This window comes from Equus asinus, chromosome 4 (assembly GCF_041296235.1).
Source record: "Equus asinus isolate D_3611 breed Donkey chromosome 4, EquAss-T2T_v2, whole genome shotgun sequence".
In the NCBI taxonomy this organism is placed as follows: domain Eukaryota; kingdom Metazoa; phylum Chordata; class Mammalia; order Perissodactyla; family Equidae; genus Equus; species Equus asinus.
Window position 1 is genome coordinate 30,075,124 of NC_091793.1, and position 22,247 is coordinate 30,097,370.

Below are 22,247 nucleotides of genomic sequence, written 5' to 3' on the forward strand. Positions count from 1 at the left end.
ATTTAAAACTCAAACATGGTGATCATAGTTTTCATAAAACATAATACCATGGTTACATATAAGTAATTACCTTCAAACGCTGCTTTTCTAGATCTGAGGTTTGGAGCTGTGTCTCCAGGTCTTCTACCTTTTCCTTTAGTTGATCAGGATCTGCCAAAAAATTATAAAAATTAGACTCAGCTTTTTCCCCACTCTGAATAAGTTGAAGATAAAGGATTCGTTTTAGAGAATAAGGAGAAAATGCATGAAACCTAGAGCCTGGAAAATAGGGCATTTTATGGATAAAACACTTCAGACTGAATACTGAATGCCTCCTCCATCAATCAGGTATCGTGATTCCATAGCAGACGAAGAGGAGGCATCTGCTGGGTATTAGAAATGGACAGTCAGGTTAATTTTTACATGGAAGGAATTATCTTCCAGAGAAGAATTCTAGAACCAGGAAAATTTGTTAGGTACTAAAACTACAACAGAAGAATCAGTAGACTTTTAGGTAAGGGCAACAACCATATGCTGGCCAAATGCTCCTGTGAGTTATAGCATCGGCTATTCCATGTAGGTCAGTACACATTTATCGTGTCATTACTCTGAAAAATGTGCTAGGCAGAGTGGATGATACAAAGATGAGTAAGGCCTGATACTTTGGTAGGAAAACAAAAGTATACAAATACAGCGTAAGAGCTTTAGTTCAATCTTTTGGATTTCCTCCTCCAGAGTTAACATCTCTGATTTTATATTGAGAATCAATAGGTCAACAGGATTTTTGCTTTCATTGCCATCTTTACTAGAAACATTTTCTTTAAACACTACATGTAATGTGCCATGTGGTCATATTTTGCAGCCATTGCAGGGTAGAATTTTTTAAAGTACTATTCAAGTTTGAGAATATGACGGGCTGCAAACATTTTCATGAATGGGACAGGAAGCATATTCTATTGAGGTGCCCTTGGAGTGGTCCCCTAATTATAAGTTGGAGACAGGAAATATTTTCCTCATCCTTTCTTAGAGGAGTGAGTCAGCAGAACCTAAAATTCTTCGGAATGCAGAACAAAATCTTACTTTTCAAAGCTGCTCTCACCTTTGCAGAAAATGCGAATAGTTTGTCAGAGTTGACTGTCTTAAACAGTCACAGTATATATTGCACAGATTGGTAATGAAATAATGCAGTAAAAGTGATTATTATATGTGACATGTTCCAAAAGTTACTTAGTGACCACTTATATTTAAATAGTGCTTTAGAATTTCCAAAACAGTGTTGGTTTGATTTTGAGCCTTAATCTTTGAAATATGACAGGTATCCTTATCTCCTTGAAATAGGAGATAAAAGGAATATGAAGGTTCAGAAATTCCCTCTCAGGCAACTGAGGTTTACAAAGAACGTGCCTAATCTCGACAGCACTAACAGCTCTTTGGTACAGGTCCAGTCTAGTCCACCACGCCGGCTGCTCTCAGAGGCACTGTCCAGAGAGGTTGACGTGTGTAACCTGAGTCACTGAGAGGCGATGCAGCAAAGCGGTCAAGAGCAGAGATGGGCAGGGAGCTTTGGAGTTTCATGGATTTAGGTTTAATCCTGCCTCGGCCACTTCCTGGCTATTGTGACCTTGGGGCAGGTTACTTAACCTCTTTGAATCTGTTTCTCACAGGTAAAACGGAGACAACAGTACCTACCAGAGAGAGTTATAAGCAATTACAGAATGCTTGTAAAGCACTTAGCATAGTGTCTGGTAGAACTCACATAAGGTAGCTTTAATACGAAGTAGCAACAGGACTATGTGGCAGGACATTGAAAAAGCTGTATGAAATAGTCAAAGATTGTACAGAAAGAAATTGGTATAATCCTTTGGAACAGAATTTGGCATTTCCATCAAGCTATCATATAATATATATATACAATCCTCATTATTTGCAGTAGTTCTGTTCTACAAAGTTAACATGAACAATGAATTAGCAAATGAACCATTGTTCTTAGGGAAAACACATATATTGTATACACATACACATATTTCAGACAGATTATAATCTTAAATCCTAGAAACAACTCATCCTGGTAGATTGGATTTTCTTTGTTTTATAAGAGAAAATAAAGTTCAGAAGTGTCAATGAGTCATGAGGCTGCCCCACTAACAAGTGTCAGAGTTGGGATTTAACCCCGTCCAACAGGCCCCACAAAGAGGGCTTCTTGCCCTCTGCTGCACCTCCCACTACTGTCTCCATCCCCTGGTCATCTCTGTAGGAAAGCGGAGACGAGAATGCAGAGCGTTGCCTTGTTACAGGACCTCACCTGGGAAGGTATGGGTCAGACAACTTAAATTTTTCACTGCTCTGTCTATGTCCATAAAAGGGCCATGAGTCCTGATTTTGGGGTTACTAGTAAACTTTAGTGAATAGGGGAATTAGCAAACGCAGACTCAGCAAATAAAGAGGATCAACTGTTCGCTGTGTGTATGTATGTATATACCTTATGTGTGTGTATATATATATATGCTTGCATATGCACCTAGGAACAGGGGAATGATTCCTAATCACTTCTGAGTGGGAATGGAAGGGGGTAGAAGGCTAGATAGTCTTACTTTGTAAAAGGGAAAAAGAATATAGGCCATGTTTACTTACATCTAGTTTTAAAATTAATAACAACAAAAAGACTAACATTTAGAAGAAAATCTTCACAGGGCTTAAAACGGCCTATACTTAGAAACTGGAAGCAACAAACCTAGTATTTTCACTGCTGAGCCTTGTATCGCGATCAAATCTGTAACACCCAGATGGAACGCAAGGAGAAAAACACTTGAGTACTTGCTACTCAATATTACAAACAACTCAAAGGGCTCAATGGGAATATTATTGTTGCATGGAGGAAAGAAATACTTCTAAACACTTATATCAGGGATGTGATTTTTATAGGAAGCCAGTCAGCAGAAATGTGTGAACAATCAAAAAAGGCAAACCCTAATTCAAATCTTGGGTTAGCAAACATTCTATAAATATGTTATAAAATACATTACCAGGTATGGCGCTCTCAGCTCCACTTGGGTCTTTGTTAACTTCTATCTGATGGATTAATTCTGCTTTTTCTTTTTCCAGCTTACTATTAGCTAGTCTAGAACACAATGATAATGTATTAAACAAACAAACAAAAACCAGACATCACTCCACAGATTATATGGGCATTTCTTATGAACTGTGTAATGTGCTTAGCGCTTGCCGGTATTTGTAAAGGTAAACATTTATTCGTTTACTCTCACTGCTGCAATGCTACCATTCTCAAACAGAGATGACAGAATCAAAATTATTCTTGTTTTTAGTAAAATCTGACCTGATGTCATCTTCAAGAGTAGTTTTCCTATCGGAGAAGACTCATGAAAGAATGCTACACAGAACCCTGAGAGTAAAGAGTTTTTTTTTCTCTCTCTCATTAACATTTAGCTCTGGGAGGCTAAGGTCTAATACATTTTATGCTATTAAGAAAGTTTAAACTGAGTTACAAACTTGACACCTATATTAGGTTCTGGTAAACCTTTTTTCAGTATTTATTATGTAAAAGATACAGTGATTGGCATCAGAAGGATAAAATAAGGCTGATAAGCCTATAAGGCAGCAACATTGAAATATCCTAGTCTCTAGATATAGCAAACCTGGTTATATTAAAAGATAATTAAAAGAAAAGAAAAAAATGTAGTCATATGAACAGATAATGTACCTAAGAACCTGAAGCTCCCGTTGAAGGCCTTGCTCTGTCTCAGCACCTTCAGGAATATGTTTGAGAATCTCAATCTTTGGGCACAATGAAAAATTAGAAGACAAAGTTTGAGATGGAAATATGAAGTTTTATAAAGATACACATTTTCAATAAAGCATGATATTAAAAGTTGGGTTTTCAAAAGCAGATATGAGCACACAGCTACAGTGTTCTATTTACTATTCATTCAACAATCACTTATGAGTAACTACTGCATGCCGGCCATTGTCCTAGGCACAGAGGGTGCAGCAGTTAAAGAAAACAGGCAAAATCCCTGCCTGCATGTTCCCATGGTCCTTACATTTTTAGTGGAGGAGGACAAACAGTGAGCATGTGATGTGCTATTATAACAGTGCCAGATGGAAGGAAGGGGTATCAAGAAAAATGACCCAGAGTAAGAGGATAGAGAGTGATGGAAGGCAGCGTAAGGTCAGGGAAGGTCTGAGGAGCCAGCATTTAAGCAGACACATGAAGTGAGGGAGTGAGCTATGAGAATATTTCGGTGAACAGTATTCTAAACAAGAGAAACAAGGGCAAGGCCTTGAAGCTAGAATGAGTTTGGTTTGTTCAAAGGACTGAAAGGTCAGTGTGGCTAGAACATTGTGAATGAGGCGGAAAGTAAAGATGAGGCTGGAGAGGAAACCAGATGCCACGCAGGTCCTCGTAGACTATGAAAAGAACTTTAGGGTTTTATTCTAGGGTAATGGGGAACCACTGGAAGATTCTAAGGATGGGACTGCTATGATTTATGTTATGCTTTAAAAGGATTACTTGGCAGCGATGTGGAAAACAGATCGGGGACAGGGAGAAGGTGAAACAAGGCAAGAGTGGACGCAGGGAGACCAGTTAGGAAATTATTGCCATAGTTCAGGCGTGAGGCAACGGCCTGCACTAGACGGGCAGTGTTGGAGATGCTGAGACGTCCTCAGATTTGGGATATATTTTCAAAATAGAGCTGCCATGATTTAATATAAAAGACGTGAGCTATGAGAGAAAGAAAGGAGTCAATGATGATCTAAAGTTTTTGGCTTGAACAAATGGGTGAACGGTGCTACCATTCACTTCGATGGGCCTTCTAGGGGAGGAAGTAGTCCAGAGTTCATTTTTATCTACACAAGACAATTGCCAGGGAGGGGCTTGAGATATAATGCATTATTTTATCATGTAAAGAGAAATTACATTACTTGCCTGTTGCTCAAGGTCTTCTGTGTATTTCTTAACCTTCTGTTCCCTCTCTGCTGCTTGTCTTACAAGCTGTTTAAGATCAGTAAGGCTTTGGGCTTTTCTGGCAATATCGGTTTCCAATTCTTTCAACTTGGTTTCATACATTCTAAAAGTATAAAGGGAAAAAAATGATGTAGACATGGAAAATAATTTCTCTCACCAATTTAAAAGCCAGTTCAAATCACTACACTAAAAATAAAGAAGAAAATCTTATTATATTGTTTCTTCCAGTCAAATCTTTTGCTACATATTGATTTAGCATTAGCAGGGTAAGTATCCCTAATTAAGAGACAGGCCATTTGAAATAGAAGGTTTAGGTGTTTCCTTAGGCTATAAACATGGATGGAGCCTGAATTTGACCACTGTGAAAGCTTAAAATTAAGACCTTTTTCAGTAACAAAACAAAAAAATAGAAAGTAAAATTCACCAGAATATTAAATTCTGTATTCTTGGATATTCTTAGGAATATCTTTAAAGATCGCAAATTAAAGCATTTCATACACACACACACACACACACACACACACACATACAAACATACAATGCAAAGGTAGAACAAACCAAAAGGACACTGCTGGGAGAGGGAAAAGAATGTGCAAAAGCATGGGCGTCAGAAATGGCATGTGATGGGGGAGGGGAGGGATGAAGCTTATAAAAATCTGAATATACTTGTATCCTTTAAAGAAATGATCAATAGTTTAAAAAAACCCAGACTCCCAAAGAAATTTTTAAAACATTGAGCCAAATGGTTTTATAAGCACATCCTATCACCTTAAAGGGAGACAATGCTTATAATATCCAAATGTTTCCAGAGAAAAGAAAAGGAAGGAATGTTTTGGCCACAAAATCAGGTAAGGACAGTACAGGAAGGGAAATTATTATCTCAGTACATTAAAGAAGTTTTTGATAAATCTTAGAAACTTAGATTAGAAGGCAACCTCCTCCCCCTGACAAAGACTCTCGGCAAAGTGGTGTAACATCAGTAGTTCACTCCCTCACTTCCTTCAGTTCTCCACTCAAATCCACCCAATCAGAGAGGCCTTCTCTGATCACCCATCTAAAACAGCTCCTGCATCAGGGCCTGTTGCAGCTGTCAGTATGAGGCCTGATACAGAAGAGGTGTCCTTAGTTTGTTTGAGTAAATAATGGAGCAACTATAAAGATTTCAGCATGAGGAAGACAATGTGTCATGGGCCCCAAAACAGATCTTTAAACCACTTTACTGAGCTGGGTGTATAATCCCAGCTCCAGACCTTAGCAAGTTTTTTGGTGGATTTAGGGACGCTTGAGGCCAAGGACCAGAATGAACTTTCTTTCAAGTGGTTTCTACTAGGACTTATGTCTTTTTCAAAAGAGATTACAGAAGACCTACTCTATGCTCAGTTACCTGTACACTTGTCAAATTAAAAACACATAAATGATGCAAAATTCAAAATCATCTTCAGTTATGGTTAAATATCATCACCTCTCTCAAATGTTTATAAACTTTATAAACCCTTTTCATCTTAATATTTTCTGCAGCCTCAAAGTATCCTCTTTAGAAAAGGAAGGACAAGGATTATCATCTCCACAGATGAAAAAGACTTGAGCTCACAGAAAAGATGTAATTTACTTAAGGTTACAATGAGAATTAGATGTTTCTAAGCCATGGAAGCTACCTGGCTCTCTGAAGGAACCCAGGCAAAGTAGGCCTTTGAGAAATACATCTAACATAAACCAGAGTCTTGCATGTAGCAGATACTAAGTAAATATCTGCTGAATAAATATGTCTCAAAGTAACTCAAAATTCTTTCTGAATCTATATGTGATTGTAGAAGGAAATAAAGGACCAACCAAGAAATCAACTGACAGGGTTGCTGGCTGAGAATCTCTGCTGGGGTCCAAGCAGACAAAAGAAGAGACCCCTTCTCCTCCTCATACTACCACCCATATTATTTCACTTAACCATCAAGCTAGCCCTCCCACAGAATTAAGGGAGAGCTAGAGGGAGGAAGACTGGATTCTGAGTCTATCAGTATGGTATTAGGACAGGAACGAAGGACCCTTCTCCAGGACTGCCTGGCCACCCGTGCTGCCCTCTAATCTACCTGCATAAGCTTTCTCTTTTCTCCTCAGACTTGGTCGACAGGGGCAAGCGCAGAGCAGCAGGCCCAGTATGGGACTTGCTGTAGCCTTACAGTATGAAGGCTCCTGTCCTAGTTGGAGTGATGTGACTGCCATCCCATCCCTCATCAAGTCCACTCTAAACAGCAGGTAGGGTAGATGTATCCCTTGAAGACACTGAAGGGGAAGCTGGAGATGGATGGACACAAGGAACTGTATGAATACGGTACGATAAAGATGAATTTGCCTTTGAAATGGGGCCAGCAGATGTAAAGACCACAACTTCCTATGGGATGAATTTAACATGAAAGGACAGGAGCAGGATCTCATTGGTCTTTGGCTTCTATATTCCTTGAAGCGGCTATTTAAGGTTGGAAATGAGAATGACACAAGAACCACGTGAGGTGATAGTGGTAACGAACATATGAATGTTTACTTGTGAATTCTCACCACCTCTTTCACAGCCACAAAGATTAGTTTCACAGGCAGGAATCACACACACTTGTAGGAAAGGTACACAGGGTGGGAGAAAATCAAGCGTCAGAAAGACCTAAAGCTATTGCTGAATTCATCTGTTGGGGATCTCTGAAGAGCAAGTTGCCCAGAATGTAACTCCCAAATTGCAGCACAACCAGATCCACTATGCCACAGGTATACTGACAAGGGAGCTCAATGGGGCCTCGCTTATCTTGAGTTAGAAAATGAACACAACGAGGAGGGTGAATTGTAGCGGAGAAAAGCAGCATCAGGAGAAGCTGGGCACCATCAGTCCAGGCTCATGGCTGACAGCAACTTCATGGTGCCCACCCAGCTCTGACGTCCTCAGCCTAGCCCCAGCTCTGCTCAGTTCCACGCCCTACCACTCAAGTTACTTAAATATTTTAAGGAAGAAAAAGATTCTTTGGCAATGCTAGGATAGAAAAAAACTGAGTATCATTTTAAACAATCAAGTAAACATTTCATCTGGAAAGAACTAAGTTAATCAAAATAGTGTCATTTTCTTTTAAAACAATGCTGGCAAAATTTATAACTAATTAAGCTTTGAGCAATTTTTAAACTATTTGCTCCTACCTTGTAACAACAATTGATTTCCAGCTCTTGCTGTCAGCACATTCCAGTTGTGGACCTCTACTTTCTGCAAACTGTAATCTCTTACCAGTCTCTTCTAGCTGAACTGTCATCTTCTCATTTAATATCTCTAAATTATTCTTAGCTATCCGCAATTTCTCTGCAGCTTCAGTTTCCTATCATTAAAAGCTAATTAGTATATTATGACAAAGCATAACACTATTCTCACAGATGCAACATATTTAAAATTACCACTACAGATTGGAAAACAAAAATAACTAGAGTTCTAAATGCTGATTAAAATTCCAGTAAAAATCCAATGTTTCCTGTACTCTAAAATAGCAATATGATCATAATAATTAGAACACCAGATCACATAAATGAGGTTAGAAAAATCCACTTACACGTACTTTACTCTAGTGCTTACTTTACATTTGTCATTTTGTTTTGTTTGGTTACTTCAAATTTGTTATTTTTGTTTGTACTCTTTTTAGAATAATGAGATAGTTTATGTATTTACACATTTAAGGGTGTTTTGTTTTGACTCCCTAATGCTTATGAGACCTAGCTATAAGCATAAATTCTAAGTACCACAGATTATCTCCACTATTACACATCCACATTCAAAGCACAGCACTACTCTGACCTCACAATATATTCAGATACTATTGTAACTAGTTTAAAAATATCAATTTCAATTTACTCACTGGATCATTCATAAAAATAACAATACCTATGTGTATGGGGCAAGGAATATATTTTGCCACTCAAATGGAAATTTTACTTTGTGTTTAACAGCTTCATTTACTGCTTATCATACATCACGCATTGTTCTAAGTCATATGCACAAATATTACCTCACTTAAACCCCACAGCATCCCTGCGAAGTAGAGGTACTTATTATTCCCATTGGTATAGAAGAGGACATTGAAGGCTAGAGAGGAGTTAGTAGCTTGTGCTAGTTCCCACAGCTAATAAGTAACAGAGCTAGGATTTGAATCCCAGCCATGGAGCTTCTACGTTATACTGCCCCTTTATTAATTTTTCTTTTTCAATGTTCTTCATGGTGAAAGGATCGCATGCATAAAAACACAATTCCTAAATCTCTTAATATCTACTTTGAATAGATACCCTCATCCAGTTTTTCATTCAGTTTTTCCAAGATGTATTAATTAACATGCAGAATAATTATAATCAGTAATCGAAGTCATACTTTTTTAAGTTCTTTACGAAGCCTTTCATTTTCAGCAACAATTTTCTCTGTGCCTTTGGTCTTGGATTCATAGCGCATGCTCAACTGACGTCCAAGATGAACTTTAAGTTTTTCTAATTCAGCCTAGTAATAAAAAATACTATACCTTATCAAAGCAAGGAAATAAAATAAAAGATGATCTTGTAAACTCATAAAACTTAATTAAAAGTAGTTTTAGAGACCATATTTGATATGATCAGAATTAAAGCCTTCTCTTTAATACTGGTCATAGAACAGAGGTTTCCAATTTTGGCTACACATTAGAATGAGATGATGGCTTAAAAAAAAAATCACAATAGCTATGGTAGGATCCACCCAAAATAACCTAATCTATTTCAGAAGTGTGGGCTTAGGCATCTGTATTTTTGAAAATAGAGACAGTTAATTATTTTATGCTGCCAGAGTAAGAACCATTGGTCTTGGAATTATAAGATGATCAAGTGCAGCTGCTCTTAACTCTTCCCCTTGTCTCCAAGTTCTTTCTATTTGTGTAAAATATCTACTGCATTCATTAAAGCCATTTTATTTATATAGTAGCACTATATTTAAAATTTTCCTAAAAAAATTAATAAAAATTCTAATATTAAACCATTCCATACAAATGATCATATTAAAAAAATTACCTTCAACTTTTCATTTTCCAGCTCAATATTAGCCATTTTTTCACTGGTCAGGATTCCTGATGCTTTTTTCAACTGTTCATTTTCCCTTTGGACTTTTTCAACTACTTTTTTCATTAAACCAATGGTTTTTTCTAGTTCTGGGATTGTCTTTCCACTTCTACCAGACTACGAAAGAATATGTTAGCTTTTTATTTAATCAAATATTTTAGAGAGTATAATATAAAGTACCAATAACATAACAGGCTCATTATTATACTCACTGCTGATTCCTAATATTTGAAGCCAAAGCTTGTATTAATTCAATTCATCATGACAATAACCCTATGAGATAGGAATTATAATTCTCACTTTACATACAAGAAAATCAAGACTCAGAGAATGTGATATTCCTAAAGTCATGTAGCTAATAAGTAACAGCTTAGTCTAGCCTTGATGTCTGTTCCAAATGATTAAATCTAAGCACCTAAACATTTTATTTAGCTAATGTTCTTTCCAGCATACCAGAGTTTTCTTTATATGGAATAAAACCACAAAGGAAAAATTGTGTCTTTAAAGAACTCATGAGTTAACAAATTCAAACTACAACATAACAGAGACAATCTTCTCTAAGAATAGCCACTGATTAGAAATTCAGTTTCTGTCAAATATAAATAGGAGAGACATCTGAAATAAAAAACCTGGTGAACCGTTATCAAAAGAGATGGGTCACAAACTAATAAGTTTACCTGCTTACAATTTAAAATAAAAAGTTTTTTAACAGTTGAGTAAAATAATCTATTTTTTGCACTTTAGTCAGTATTCACATTGTGCAATGAATAAACCTAAAATATAAGCTTTTACATAATTTTAATATATACTATCCTAATTAACTTCGATAGAAAAGGCCAAATTAACATAAAGATTTTTATGTATGAAATAAATGGCGACTGTCAGCAAGATATTTGTTCTAAATACTTTTCTAATAATACTCTTCATATTTTCACCAAATCATCATATATTTAGTATTATTATTTGAATAAGTTTTTATATTATGATTGTTTCCATTTGTGCTATTTGCTAACATGAGATCAACAAGGGCTTAAATCTTTGACCTTGGCCTCGTAAGCAATTATTCATTGCAAAACATGAATAAAAAATAACATGGGGGGGCCAGCCTGGTGGTGAAGCAATTAAGTTTGCACGTTCCACTTTGGCAGCCCAGGGTTTGTCGGTTTGGATCCTGGGCACGGACATATGCACCACTTGTCAAGCTATGCTGTGGCAACCATCCCACGTGTGAAAAAGTAGAGGAAGACAGGCACTGATGTTAGCTCAGCACCAGTCTTCCTCAGCAAAAAGAGAACTGGTAGCAGATCTTAGCTCAGGGCTAATCTTCCTCAAAAAAAAAAAGTAAAATAACAAGGGAAGAAAAATGCGAGAATATAAAAACAAAAAACCGGAAAAAATATTTACAGAGTACTATACTAAGTTGCCAGGGATATTACAAAAAATAGTTACAAAATGTTAGAATTGAACCAACGAGTTTCGAACCAAGGAGTTCGCGGTTACCTCAATGAACAGAAGGAAGATTCGTGGAAGTTAAATGTTTTCAAGGTGTGGAGGGCTATGCAACGAAAAAGGGATGTGGAATCCAAGTGAAATAAAAAGCACGTAAGGTGTGACAGATGATAAAGTACGTTAACTTGAAACACAAGGAAAGGTTAACGAGGTTTTACATTGCAGATGCAGCAGAATAAAATCTGGAACCAGAAACACTAGTCGAGGCATATCACAATTTTATGACACATCCAAACTTTTTTTTCTTTTCCAGCTTATCGCTTCTGAAACCAAACAAACATATGCCGTATTCTCACATACTCACCCCTCTAACATGGCCAAGTTTCCGCTCAACTTCTGCTTTTTCTTTCTTAAGGAATTCACACATTTCCTTCAAATCTCCTACTTGATTCTAAAAGATTACAGGAAACATGTAACAGTTTAACGGAGCTATAACCATGGGAGAGGAAAGGCAAACGATTCATCTGAACCATCAACCTCTTCAACTGCAGAGCCCAGCTGAACAAGCGGGTCTCTACAGCAACACGGGGATTCTGAACAAAGACATATGTTGAATCCAAGTGTATTAATACAAGAGCATTTTGTCCATGAATTTCAAGAAATATTTTCCACATTATTGCCTTAGCATACACTATAAATGTGAATTTAGAACTCTGATTTTAACTGTCCCCAAAATTACATACATAGATCCTTACCCACACAGTACAGACGAGCAGCTAATTAAACTCGTAACACTGGTTTCAACAGTGTAAAACCAAAAATGACAAGCAGGATACAGCTTAATTATACGACTACCAGTGGAATTAACAGATTGCTAATACTCTAGGTTAGAAAACAGAATTGAAACAATTAGCCAGCCAAGAGACAAAAAAATTCCCATAAATAGGATAAGATTTGGAAAACCAAAGATAAACTTTTTATAAACATCAAAATAAAGTGAAATTTCTAAGAGACAATTAATCTAATATTTTTTTAATTTAAAGACTTTATTCTTTTAGAGATATCCTAATATTTTAAAGTGTAACAACTGTTAACGAAATACACCAATCATCTTCTTGCCTCGGGACATTTGAACTCGCTATTTCTCTTGTCTGGAACTTTTTCCAGTGTCTCTATGACCCACTTCCTTACCTGTCCCCTAGCTCTCTGCTAAAATGTCATTTTATTAAGAAAGCCTTTCCTTACTATCATATTTTAAACAGCAATTCCCCACAGCCCAATGCAAAATACAGATACACACCCTACACATCAACCATGCTTTTTCTCCTTCACACTTACCATCAGCTGACACACTATATACTGATTTGTTTATTATCTGCCTTCCCTACTAGAAGGTAAGTTCTACAAGTGCAAGAACATTTTTGATTGCTGATTCTCAGCACCCAGAAGAGTGGCTGACACAATGTAGGCCCTCAACAAGTAACTGTTAAATGAACAAATGAAGAAAGTATAACACTACCATGATAGTCTATGAATATGAGTTTTGACTTCTTCATAAGCTAATATGATATATATAATCAAGTAGGAAGAAAAAAGTCTTCAGGTATTAGATTTCTTAACTACAACAAACAATGTCAAATTTACCTTTAATCTTGGCAAATCCTTATTTGCTTGTTCAAGTTGAAATTTTAGTTCAATATTTTCAGATGACAACTTCAAGTTTTCCCTCTGAAGCTCCTGTTCTCTTTTACAATGATCATCTGACTCTGTTCCTGAAGTCTTCAGGAAAATGAAGTTAGGAATATTTTTAAGGTTTAATAAATAGAACCTGCATAAGAGATACTAGATAAGAAAATACTACGCTAAAAGGGAACATTTTTCCTCAATGGAACATGAGAAAATGGGAGAGCTCTAGAGAAAACAATCAACCAACCAAAAATAAATAAGTGAGAACATAAAACTTGCAGGAGAAAAGGTAATGTAATTTGTTTTAATATAGGAAGCAAAGTCAAGTATGACTTAATAATGTCCATGCATATAATGCTTCCACATACACTCTTCTAATGATTAAACTAATTTACAGTGGTTTTTCCAGTCCAAACAGAACTATCACCCAACTGTTCCAGATAGTATTGTGCCCCAGTACCCCACCTCACTCCCGCCCCGCTCAAATTCACATGTTGAAGTCCTAACTCCCAGGATCTCAGAAGGACCTTATTTAGAAATAGGGCCTTTTCAGAGATAACCAAGTTAAAATAAGGTCATTAGGATGGGCCCTAATCCAATCACTGGTCTTCTTACACAACAGAAAACTTTGGACACAGAGACATGTACAGAAGGAAGACAATGTAAAGACACAGGGAGAAAGTGGCCATCTACAAGCCAAGGAGAGAGGCCTGGAACAGACCGTCCCCTCATAGCGTAAAGACAGAGTCAACCCTGCTGATACCTTGACTGGACTTCTGGCTTCCAAAACTATGAGAAGAGACTTCTGTTGTTTAAGCCATCAAACCCGTGGTGCTGTGTTACAGGAGCCCTAGCAGACTAACACACAAGCCTACAAAACAGGTGCTTCCATGCCTTCCTCCTGCCGAAAGCTTTCCTCATTCTTTGAGCAAAAGTAACCACTCCCTCCTCTGAAATCCAGTAACAACAGATTTGCATTTCTCTTGGCATGAATCCACTTTGGGTTACTATTTCCCTTCATTTTTATTTCTCATTCTAAACTATAGGTTATTTGAAAGAGAAATCTGTGCTTGATTACTTTTTCTGTAGAGTGGGTAGAATACCACATACCTCATAAGATTGTTAGAGCATCATGTGAAATAACTTTGTGAGGGCACTCAGCACACCTTTAGTTTTTTCTCCCCCATCCCCTTCTCTCTCTGCTGACTTGAAGGACTATCAAGTAAATAACTCTACAGACATTACAATTGTTAAAGTATAGTATTATAGAAATGCAATTACTATACATGGCTCTATAACACTGTTTTAATTAGCAGTAGGTTAAATACTTTACATTCTGAAATATTCACCCTTAGGTGAAAAAAAGAGGTAAAAAAATAATGCTTTCTTACGTAAAATGAAGTAAAAGTAAAGAAATCAGAAAATAGGATACAAAAAAGTAAAGAAATTCTGGACTGACATTTGATTCTAACCTGAGGGCATGTAACAGAACAGTGGCAGAAACATTCCATGTCCACGTGATTTCTATTTGTTTGAGGAAATGCATGTGCATATGAACATATATAGTGGCACACATTTGTTGATGTCTGTAAACTAGGAATATGTCCTTAATTATTCTCTGTCAACATAACCCAAGTACACATTCTGATTCTATTACTATTAGGTTAACTAGGCAAATTAGGCCACTGGCAAGGTCCCTAGGTTTTGCATCTTACAAACGAAGGCAGGAGACAGGATAATTTTTAAGGTCTCTCCAGACATGGAAATCTGTAATTCCCTGTCCCTGAGCTCTTCTGTCTCCCTCACTTTGTCTCTTCTGTCTGTGACAGCTATTTGATTTTAACAAATGATAACCACCTATGAGTACCACTGAATGACAGATATAAAATACATTAAATATCACTTACAGAAGACCATAATTCTCCCTGATGACTGCATATGAATACATTTTTTTAACACAGTTCCCCTCACTAAAATATAGATACAATTATTTATGTAACTGAGTGTGGATCATTTTTTTCCTCTTATTCTCAAAAAACAAAACTAAAAGCATTAGTTGAAATTGTCCAAATTTCTGGAAACTAAATTCTAATGAACCTTATTCTATGAGAGTAATATAAATAAAATTCTTGTACATAATGAATTTTAGGAGATTTGCAAATTGTTTTACAGAAGAGGAGTTCTGTTAAAAGGTATACACTGCTAGAAATCAAATTCTTAGTGGATGGGAGTTAAACTTAGGGGGACTGGAATATCTGAGGTGGAAAGGATAAAGAAAAAAAGATAAATACTATTTTGATTTCAACAAGCAACAACCTTTTCATATTCTGTACTGCACATAAACCGACCAAAAGTATTGTATACATAGGAAGGTCATAAACGGTAGAGCAGACCTGCATTTAAACCCTGGCTCTGCATCTTCTTGATCACTAGAGATGTTACTTATTCTTCAAGCTTCCCAAGTAAAATAGGAATGATATTCTGCAAAGTACTGTGAAAATTATACCTAAGCACAGAGCCTAACATATTAGGCAGCAATACATGTAAGCTCCCTTTTCTCATCGTAAAGTAGTATCTGTTACAATACATGACAAAAGACCACCAAAGGAAGTTGCTATGCATGTTAGAATGTCACATAGCATCATAACAATTTTTACCAATGTATTCATTGTAGTGAAATTTTACTTGTAGTAAGATTTTACAGCATGCCGAATTAGAAATTTCTAAGGCAAAACAAGCATCTCTAAAGTGCCTTATTTTTGTTATTGTATTATCTAATCTATTACTTTTTAAGTGAGCACCAATGGTAAAAGGTGAGTAGTAAACTGAATAGGAAATGCTTAACCACTAACCTTTTGAAGGAACTAGTCAGATGTTAGAGTTTCAGGAGAAGTTTATTAACAGTTAATATTTTTTACAAATCCTATACAATTTTTTTTTCCATTTGCACCATATATGTATACTACTTGCTATAAGAAAACTCAGCTAACAAAGAAACAGACTGCCATGTCCTCAAACCTGGGACACTTCATTTCTTCGCTGGCCTGGTGCGTCAGTTTCAGAGTTCGCCTGTGCATCCTCCTCAGCACACTGAGTCAGTGCAGCAGCAACGGCGGCAGAATCACGGTCCTCCCCGGTAGACTCTTCTGGATCCATGTGGCTGTTGTGACTCACATCTTCAGCTATGTTTCCCTTTCCTTTCTCATTCTCGCCTAGCTCATTCTCTTCCTTATTTTTATGTTCCTGTTTATCATTTTCACAACAGTCTTGATTAATTTTCTCAATTTCAGGATCTGCTTCATTTTCAAAATTGGAGTTAAACTCTGCCAAAGTACCATTATTTGATCCAAATGGACTTGATTCATCGATTGGTCTTACCTCAGATTTATTTAACTCAGTAGAATCCACAATATCTTCTGCTTTGTGTTTTTCTTCATTATTGTAACACTGCAAAATATTTCTAGGTACCTGATGATATAAGTTGTCACTGGCATCTATTCCCTTCCCATTTTTAATTCTGAGCACTGTTATGGGTTTTTTTTTGTTCCTGTGTAAAGTGTTCTTTTTGTGAAAGATATTATGCCTGTATTTATTAACACTGGTAGCAAGGGTAGAAAGCGTAGTTGTGTCACATAACAGGTTCTGCTTGAAGCAGAAGAAAGAGAAGAAACATGAAAAGGAGAAAAGGAAAAAACATATATACACTGTTTTCAAACAAGATACAACAAACAATTCTACACTAATGATTCTTTATAAAGAAAATGCAGAAACACATTACACACATTTGAATGGAAGAAAAGTTATAATATATTTCCCTACTTTATCTAATTGTATAGAAGTTCTTGCCACAGAAAAACTCATGATAACTACATTTAAAACCTCCATAAATCATTTATAATGAAGTTTTACGCAAAGTATAAGAATCTTAGGTTTATTTGTTATTATGCAAGAAGGAGCAAAGAAGTTAACAGACATCACTACCTAGTAAAACAGAAGTGGACTTCACTACATTAATATTAATGAGATGGACCTACTGTTTTGAGCCAGATAAAGGTGGACGTTGACGTCACTTTTAAACTTTAAAATAGAAAAACAAAAAGACATACTTACTGAAGGCCCAGAATACGCATCCTTTGAAAACTGTTTTTCTAAAGTGTGAAGTTTTTCTTGGAGGTATTTATTTTGTAAACGTAAATCTTCTATAACAGAATCTCGAGGAAGAGCTTGATGGGTCCTACGAACAAGAACCACAGACTCTTTGCTATTCAAACTTCTACTTTTCACTGTTTTACTATTAAAATACAGGAATGAAAATATGTATTTATGAACACCGCATTTATTTTAAATTCTACAAAACTTGCAAACTTCACAAAGAATAAATCAGAACATGAGCATACAATGATCCTCTACAGAGGATTCACTTCAGGGCTCCTTTAAATGATGAGTTAGAAAGTGTATTTTGATTTGCAGAAATATATTAACATTTTTAAAGACCACGCATCTATTTATATGGATTGCACAAGATAGCGGAATTAAAATGCCCACTATTTTTAAAAATTACATAATAATTTCATACCATCCATGTGCTTGTCAAGAAGCTCAAGGATTTAAAAAGGCTCTTAGTGGTGCCAATAATCTGTTACTTCAAGTCTACATTTGTCCGCGTGGGCTCCAAGGCCCTGCGTAATCTGGCACGACCACACCTATTCAAACTAATCGCCCAGGAGTCTATCTTTACTTAGGCAAATAAATCCACCCTGAGCCACACGTGAAAGATTCACTCCTGCCACTATGCCTCTGCTAGGGTTCTGCTTTCTTGGAATGTCCTTCCCCCCTTTAACATCTAGATCTGATTCATAAAATTCACAATTCACACTTGAACTGAGATAGAAGACAAGTTCACCCTCTTTTATAGTCTTCTCCAATTACTTCAGCCTACACAGATTAACATTATTAGGGGAAAAAAGAGGAATTAAAAAAATATTAGAGGTTTCCAAAACTAAAATATTTTGATCCTTGTGAAAACTGCAAAGGAGAATAAAAGGGTTTAGTTTTGTTGTGAACATATGTTTGGACCAAGAAAAACAAGAAAGGGAAGGAACCACTGTTGGGACCAGACAGTAACTATAAATAGATGTCAAAAGAAAGAAGAATTCTTTCATCCATTTTTTCTTCTTCATCATGGAAAATTCTGAAGGAATAAAGAAAGAGCGACTTAGAAGGAAAGGATATGGAATGAAGGTTAGATGCTCATGAGTGTTCCTTTTTTGTGTGTCAGGAAGATTGGCCCTGAGCTAACATCTGTTGCCAATCTTCCTCTTTTTGCTTGAGGAAGATTGTCACCAAGCTAACATCTGTGCTAATCTTCCTCCATTTTGTATGTGGGATGCTGCCACAGCATGGCTTGACAAGCAGTGCTAGGTCAGTGTGTGGGATCCAAACCTACAAAACCCAGGCTGCCAAAGTGGAGCACATGGACTTAACCACTACACCACAGGCTGGCCCCAATGAGTGTTCCTTTAAAAGAGTTCAATTTCATATGTTCCCATTACATTCATACTGACACAACCATAGACATTAATAAAGAAGAACTAGTGGTAATTTTTGAAGACTAATAGAAAGAAAAAGTATCATAAATTTAAGAATAAATTTAAGGATTGTCATATCCAAATATTACAGGTAGGTACCAGACTTTGACAATGATTATTAACATGGTTACAGATCGTTTGTAAGCACTTAGAAGAGGAAGTAATAAATTAAGCAAAACTAATCTAAATTCATCTTGGAAGAAATGAGTGAAACAGAAAACTATAAATAGTTTTAATTGTTACTGTTATGACATGATTTTATTTTGCTTAGTATGACCATGACTATATCAGAAGACAGAGCTTGGAAGGAGACAGTAAAACAAAAACGTCTCAGAGGCTCTGCTAAAGAAATGACATGAGAGTTCTGATTCTAGGTAAAATGGAGTAGACACATCCAATCTTGTCTCTCCTAAACGCAAGGAGCAGCTCCTTGAGGACTTTGAAAAGTACATATTTTAAACATTGGGACAGAATACCAGAATCTGAAGTATCAGCAAACAGGTGGTGAACTGAGGTTTTCTTTTCCTCTGGTGTTTCTTGGCTTGAACACAACATTGCTTGAAACATGAAGGTGAGTGTTCATACTGACGGAGAGCTCCGGGGAAGCCTTAAAGTTCTAGCTCGAGTAAGGACAAGGGAACTTACAATACTCACAGAGAATGCAAAAATCCCTCACTACTTTTTTATTCTGTCTGTTCTCTCATGCCCCAACCTTCAAGCAATCCCATGGCAGTGGTGGCAGAGGCTGCCATGGGAGCCCACAGGAGCCAAAATTTTTAGGGAGGAAAATCTCCAATTGGTAGAGCTGTGAGTGGTAAAGGGGTAGGGCGAAAGCAGTCCCCCCCTCGACCCCCTTTCTGCCCTCCTGTTGCTTGCCTAGTTGCAGATGTGTGCACAGTTGCTAAAGTGCACAGTCTAAGAGGGTAACTAAAGCCCCAGATTTGTTCTAAGTTCTGAAAAGAGGAGCCCCAGGGAAACAGAAAGTATCAGGGAGATCAGAGAAAGGGGAGAGCTCAAGAAAGAGACCCTATAAAGTTGTTTATGAACTTCTGGGCTCACCCCTCAGCTGTGCATGTAATAGAATTGATCCTAATCAAAATACCAAAGACTCTGAGAACTGAACTAACAGACAGAAGACAGCCCATGTACAAATTGTCAACTGGGAGGTACTCAGGCGGGACAGATCTGAACAGCATTGTAACGGCTTTGAAAACAAAACTGATATAGGAACCACAGCCCACAGAAAGGAGGTTGGCCTACAAATACAATATATAACTATGTACTAGGGGGCTGTGGGAAGAAGAAGAAGAAAAGAAAAAAAAAAAAAAAGAAAGAAAGAAGGTTGGAACTTGAGGTTGGAACCTGCGAAAACAAACATATCTACATTTTCCATAGAATTTAACCAAGATCCAGAGTCTCACAAATAATATTCAAAAGTTCACGAACACAATCCATATGATGTGGCATACAAAGAACCAGGAATATCTCAACTCACAAGGGAAAAGATAATCAAGAGAACCCAAGATTAAAATAACAAACATTGGTTGTATCAGTTTCTTTGGCCCAATCAGTTTTCCTTTATTATAATGGACAGCACATTTCCATGTAATAGCTTACCTCATATATGATATGTCATTTTCTAAGTCAACATTTCTCTTTTTTAATTCTTCCAACTCTTTTTCTGACTCCAAAGCTCGCACTCCCATAACTTGATCAACAGTCATGCCAGTTGCTTTTAGTTTCCTCTGCAAAGTAAGTTTCTCTTTATCAGCTCTGTGGGATTTAATATAAAATCATGAAAATATAACATTCACTGTTTGGCTTGTTCAATTTATTAAACTGCAGCTTACTCACTACAAGACCAATATACAAAAACTGGATCATTCTGTATTTGCTATGAGGTAACACTTCAAAATTATAGAACATTCCATTTATAAATTATTAAAATATATTTAAACAAATCTTAAAAATTGAATCATAAATAATAAATGATAAAACTAGAAAATTTCTCATATTATCAAGTACAATAAAACTATACAAGTTACAGGTCAATTAAAGACTTTAAACATTAATTAGGTTTACATTAAATTTAAACTCACTTGGCAAAAAGATCCTTCAAAGTATTCAACTGCTTTGTTAGAATATAGACTTCTCCCTCTTTCTCTTTTAACTTGTTTCGCATTCCCTCTATTTTGGTTTGCCATTTTTTACCCTCTTCCCACCTAATTAATTCTTCTCTAGTACTCTGTAAAACAGTAACAAATGAGGAAGAAAATTATCAATATTATTTTTAATTTTTTTTTTTGAGATTCAGCAATTACAATTTACTAGAACAATGGTAAACCAATACTTCCTAGAGAATATGTAAATAGGTTCATTTTGCTATCTAACTTCTAGAATCTTTAGGCATGCCTAGCTATTAGCAAAAATGCCCTTCAGTGTAAGCATTCTGTATTCTATAACTCGACAAATGAAATTCTGGGGAACAGTTGAGACTAATGCCAACACCCATATGGTGTCTTAAAATGAAGATTCAAATACAGATGATCATGACTACAGCTAAACTTCTAACAAAGACTCTACATGCATAAATGACCAACCCAATTTTGTCACCCCATAGCAATCTCCTAGCATTAGAGCTCATTCAAATCTTCAACGCACATTACTTCTCTTGTTCAACAGACACTTCTGTAGTGCTAACCATGTGCAGGTACTACTCTAGGCAATAGGACTAAAAGCAACAAATAAACCAGGCAAAATGCCCTATCTTCATGGATATTACAGTCTAGTTTATGTTGATTCATTGGATGAATTAGGGGAAGGGAGCAAAATATAGACAAAAAACAAGAATGAAAGTATTTTGTAGTATGTTAGTTGGTGAAAAGTGCTAAAAAGAAGGGCGGGGTCAGGGAAGAGAATTAGGATATTTCAGGGGTAGGTGTCATGTTTTATTATAATTGAGATAAAACGTCCAAGGAAAGTCTACGTAATGCAGAACAGTCTCTTGTACTGAACAACTTTCAAATGTCCTACCGGACATTCATATAGTTAAAAACTCTGTTAATGACTGTCTAAGCTAAGAACATATTTCCATTCCACCAAGCAATTTCTTAATGGTTTTACTATATACTGAATTTTCCAGGAAAACAACGGCCTTATAAAAGGAAAGGCTGTAGACATCATTTTGCTGAGAACTGTACCAATAATTGTTTATCATCCTGGAAATCAAATCATAAATGCAAAGCCATTGTGACATGTGAGTTGCCAAAACATTACATTTGTACCAGTCTGCATTTGTAGTTCTGAATTCACATTAATGCCACCTAAAGGTGCAAGCAACATGACTACTTCATTATGTTTTCTAGTGCAGTCACACCAGAACATCCACATGTTGAAATATGAAAAATATATATTTATTACTTTTATAAATTATTTTCCTTTTATGTTTCTCCTTTATGTTTCATTTAGGA

At 36.4% G+C, this 22,247-nt stretch overlaps 1 protein-coding gene across 9 annotated transcripts in view; it reads right to left on the reverse strand.

Annotated features, from left to right (window-relative positions):
• The window catches only part of CEP290 (centrosomal protein 290), an 87,611-nt gene that overhangs the window by 1,294 nt on the left and 64,070 nt on the right, over window positions 1–22,247 (reverse strand). For 8 of the 9 annotated variants that reach the window (XM_070507033.1, XM_070507032.1, XM_070507030.1 and 5 more), the window contains 13 exons: window positions 20,877–21,022; window positions 20,395–20,550; window positions 17,300–17,423; window positions 16,208–16,831; window positions 13,148–13,282; window positions 11,868–11,954; window positions 10,007–10,171; window positions 9,345–9,467; window positions 8,135–8,307; window positions 4,925–5,066; window positions 3,698–3,771; window positions 3,003–3,097; window positions 71–150 (listed from right to left, as the gene is read on the reverse strand). In XM_070507033.1, the coding sequence (XP_070363134.1) occupies window positions 71–150; window positions 3,003–3,097; window positions 3,698–3,771; window positions 4,925–5,066; window positions 8,135–8,307; window positions 9,345–9,467; window positions 10,007–10,171; window positions 11,868–11,954; window positions 13,148–13,282; window positions 16,208–16,831; window positions 17,300–17,423; window positions 20,395–20,550; window positions 20,877–21,022 (2,124 nt within the window). The remainder of the gene's footprint in view (window positions 1–70; window positions 151–3,002; window positions 3,098–3,697; window positions 3,772–4,924; window positions 5,067–8,134; window positions 8,308–9,344; window positions 9,468–10,006; window positions 10,172–11,867; window positions 11,955–13,147; window positions 13,283–16,207; window positions 16,832–17,299; window positions 17,424–20,394; window positions 20,551–20,876; window positions 21,023–22,247) is intronic. The other variant, XM_070507035.1, reaches the window with a different exon arrangement.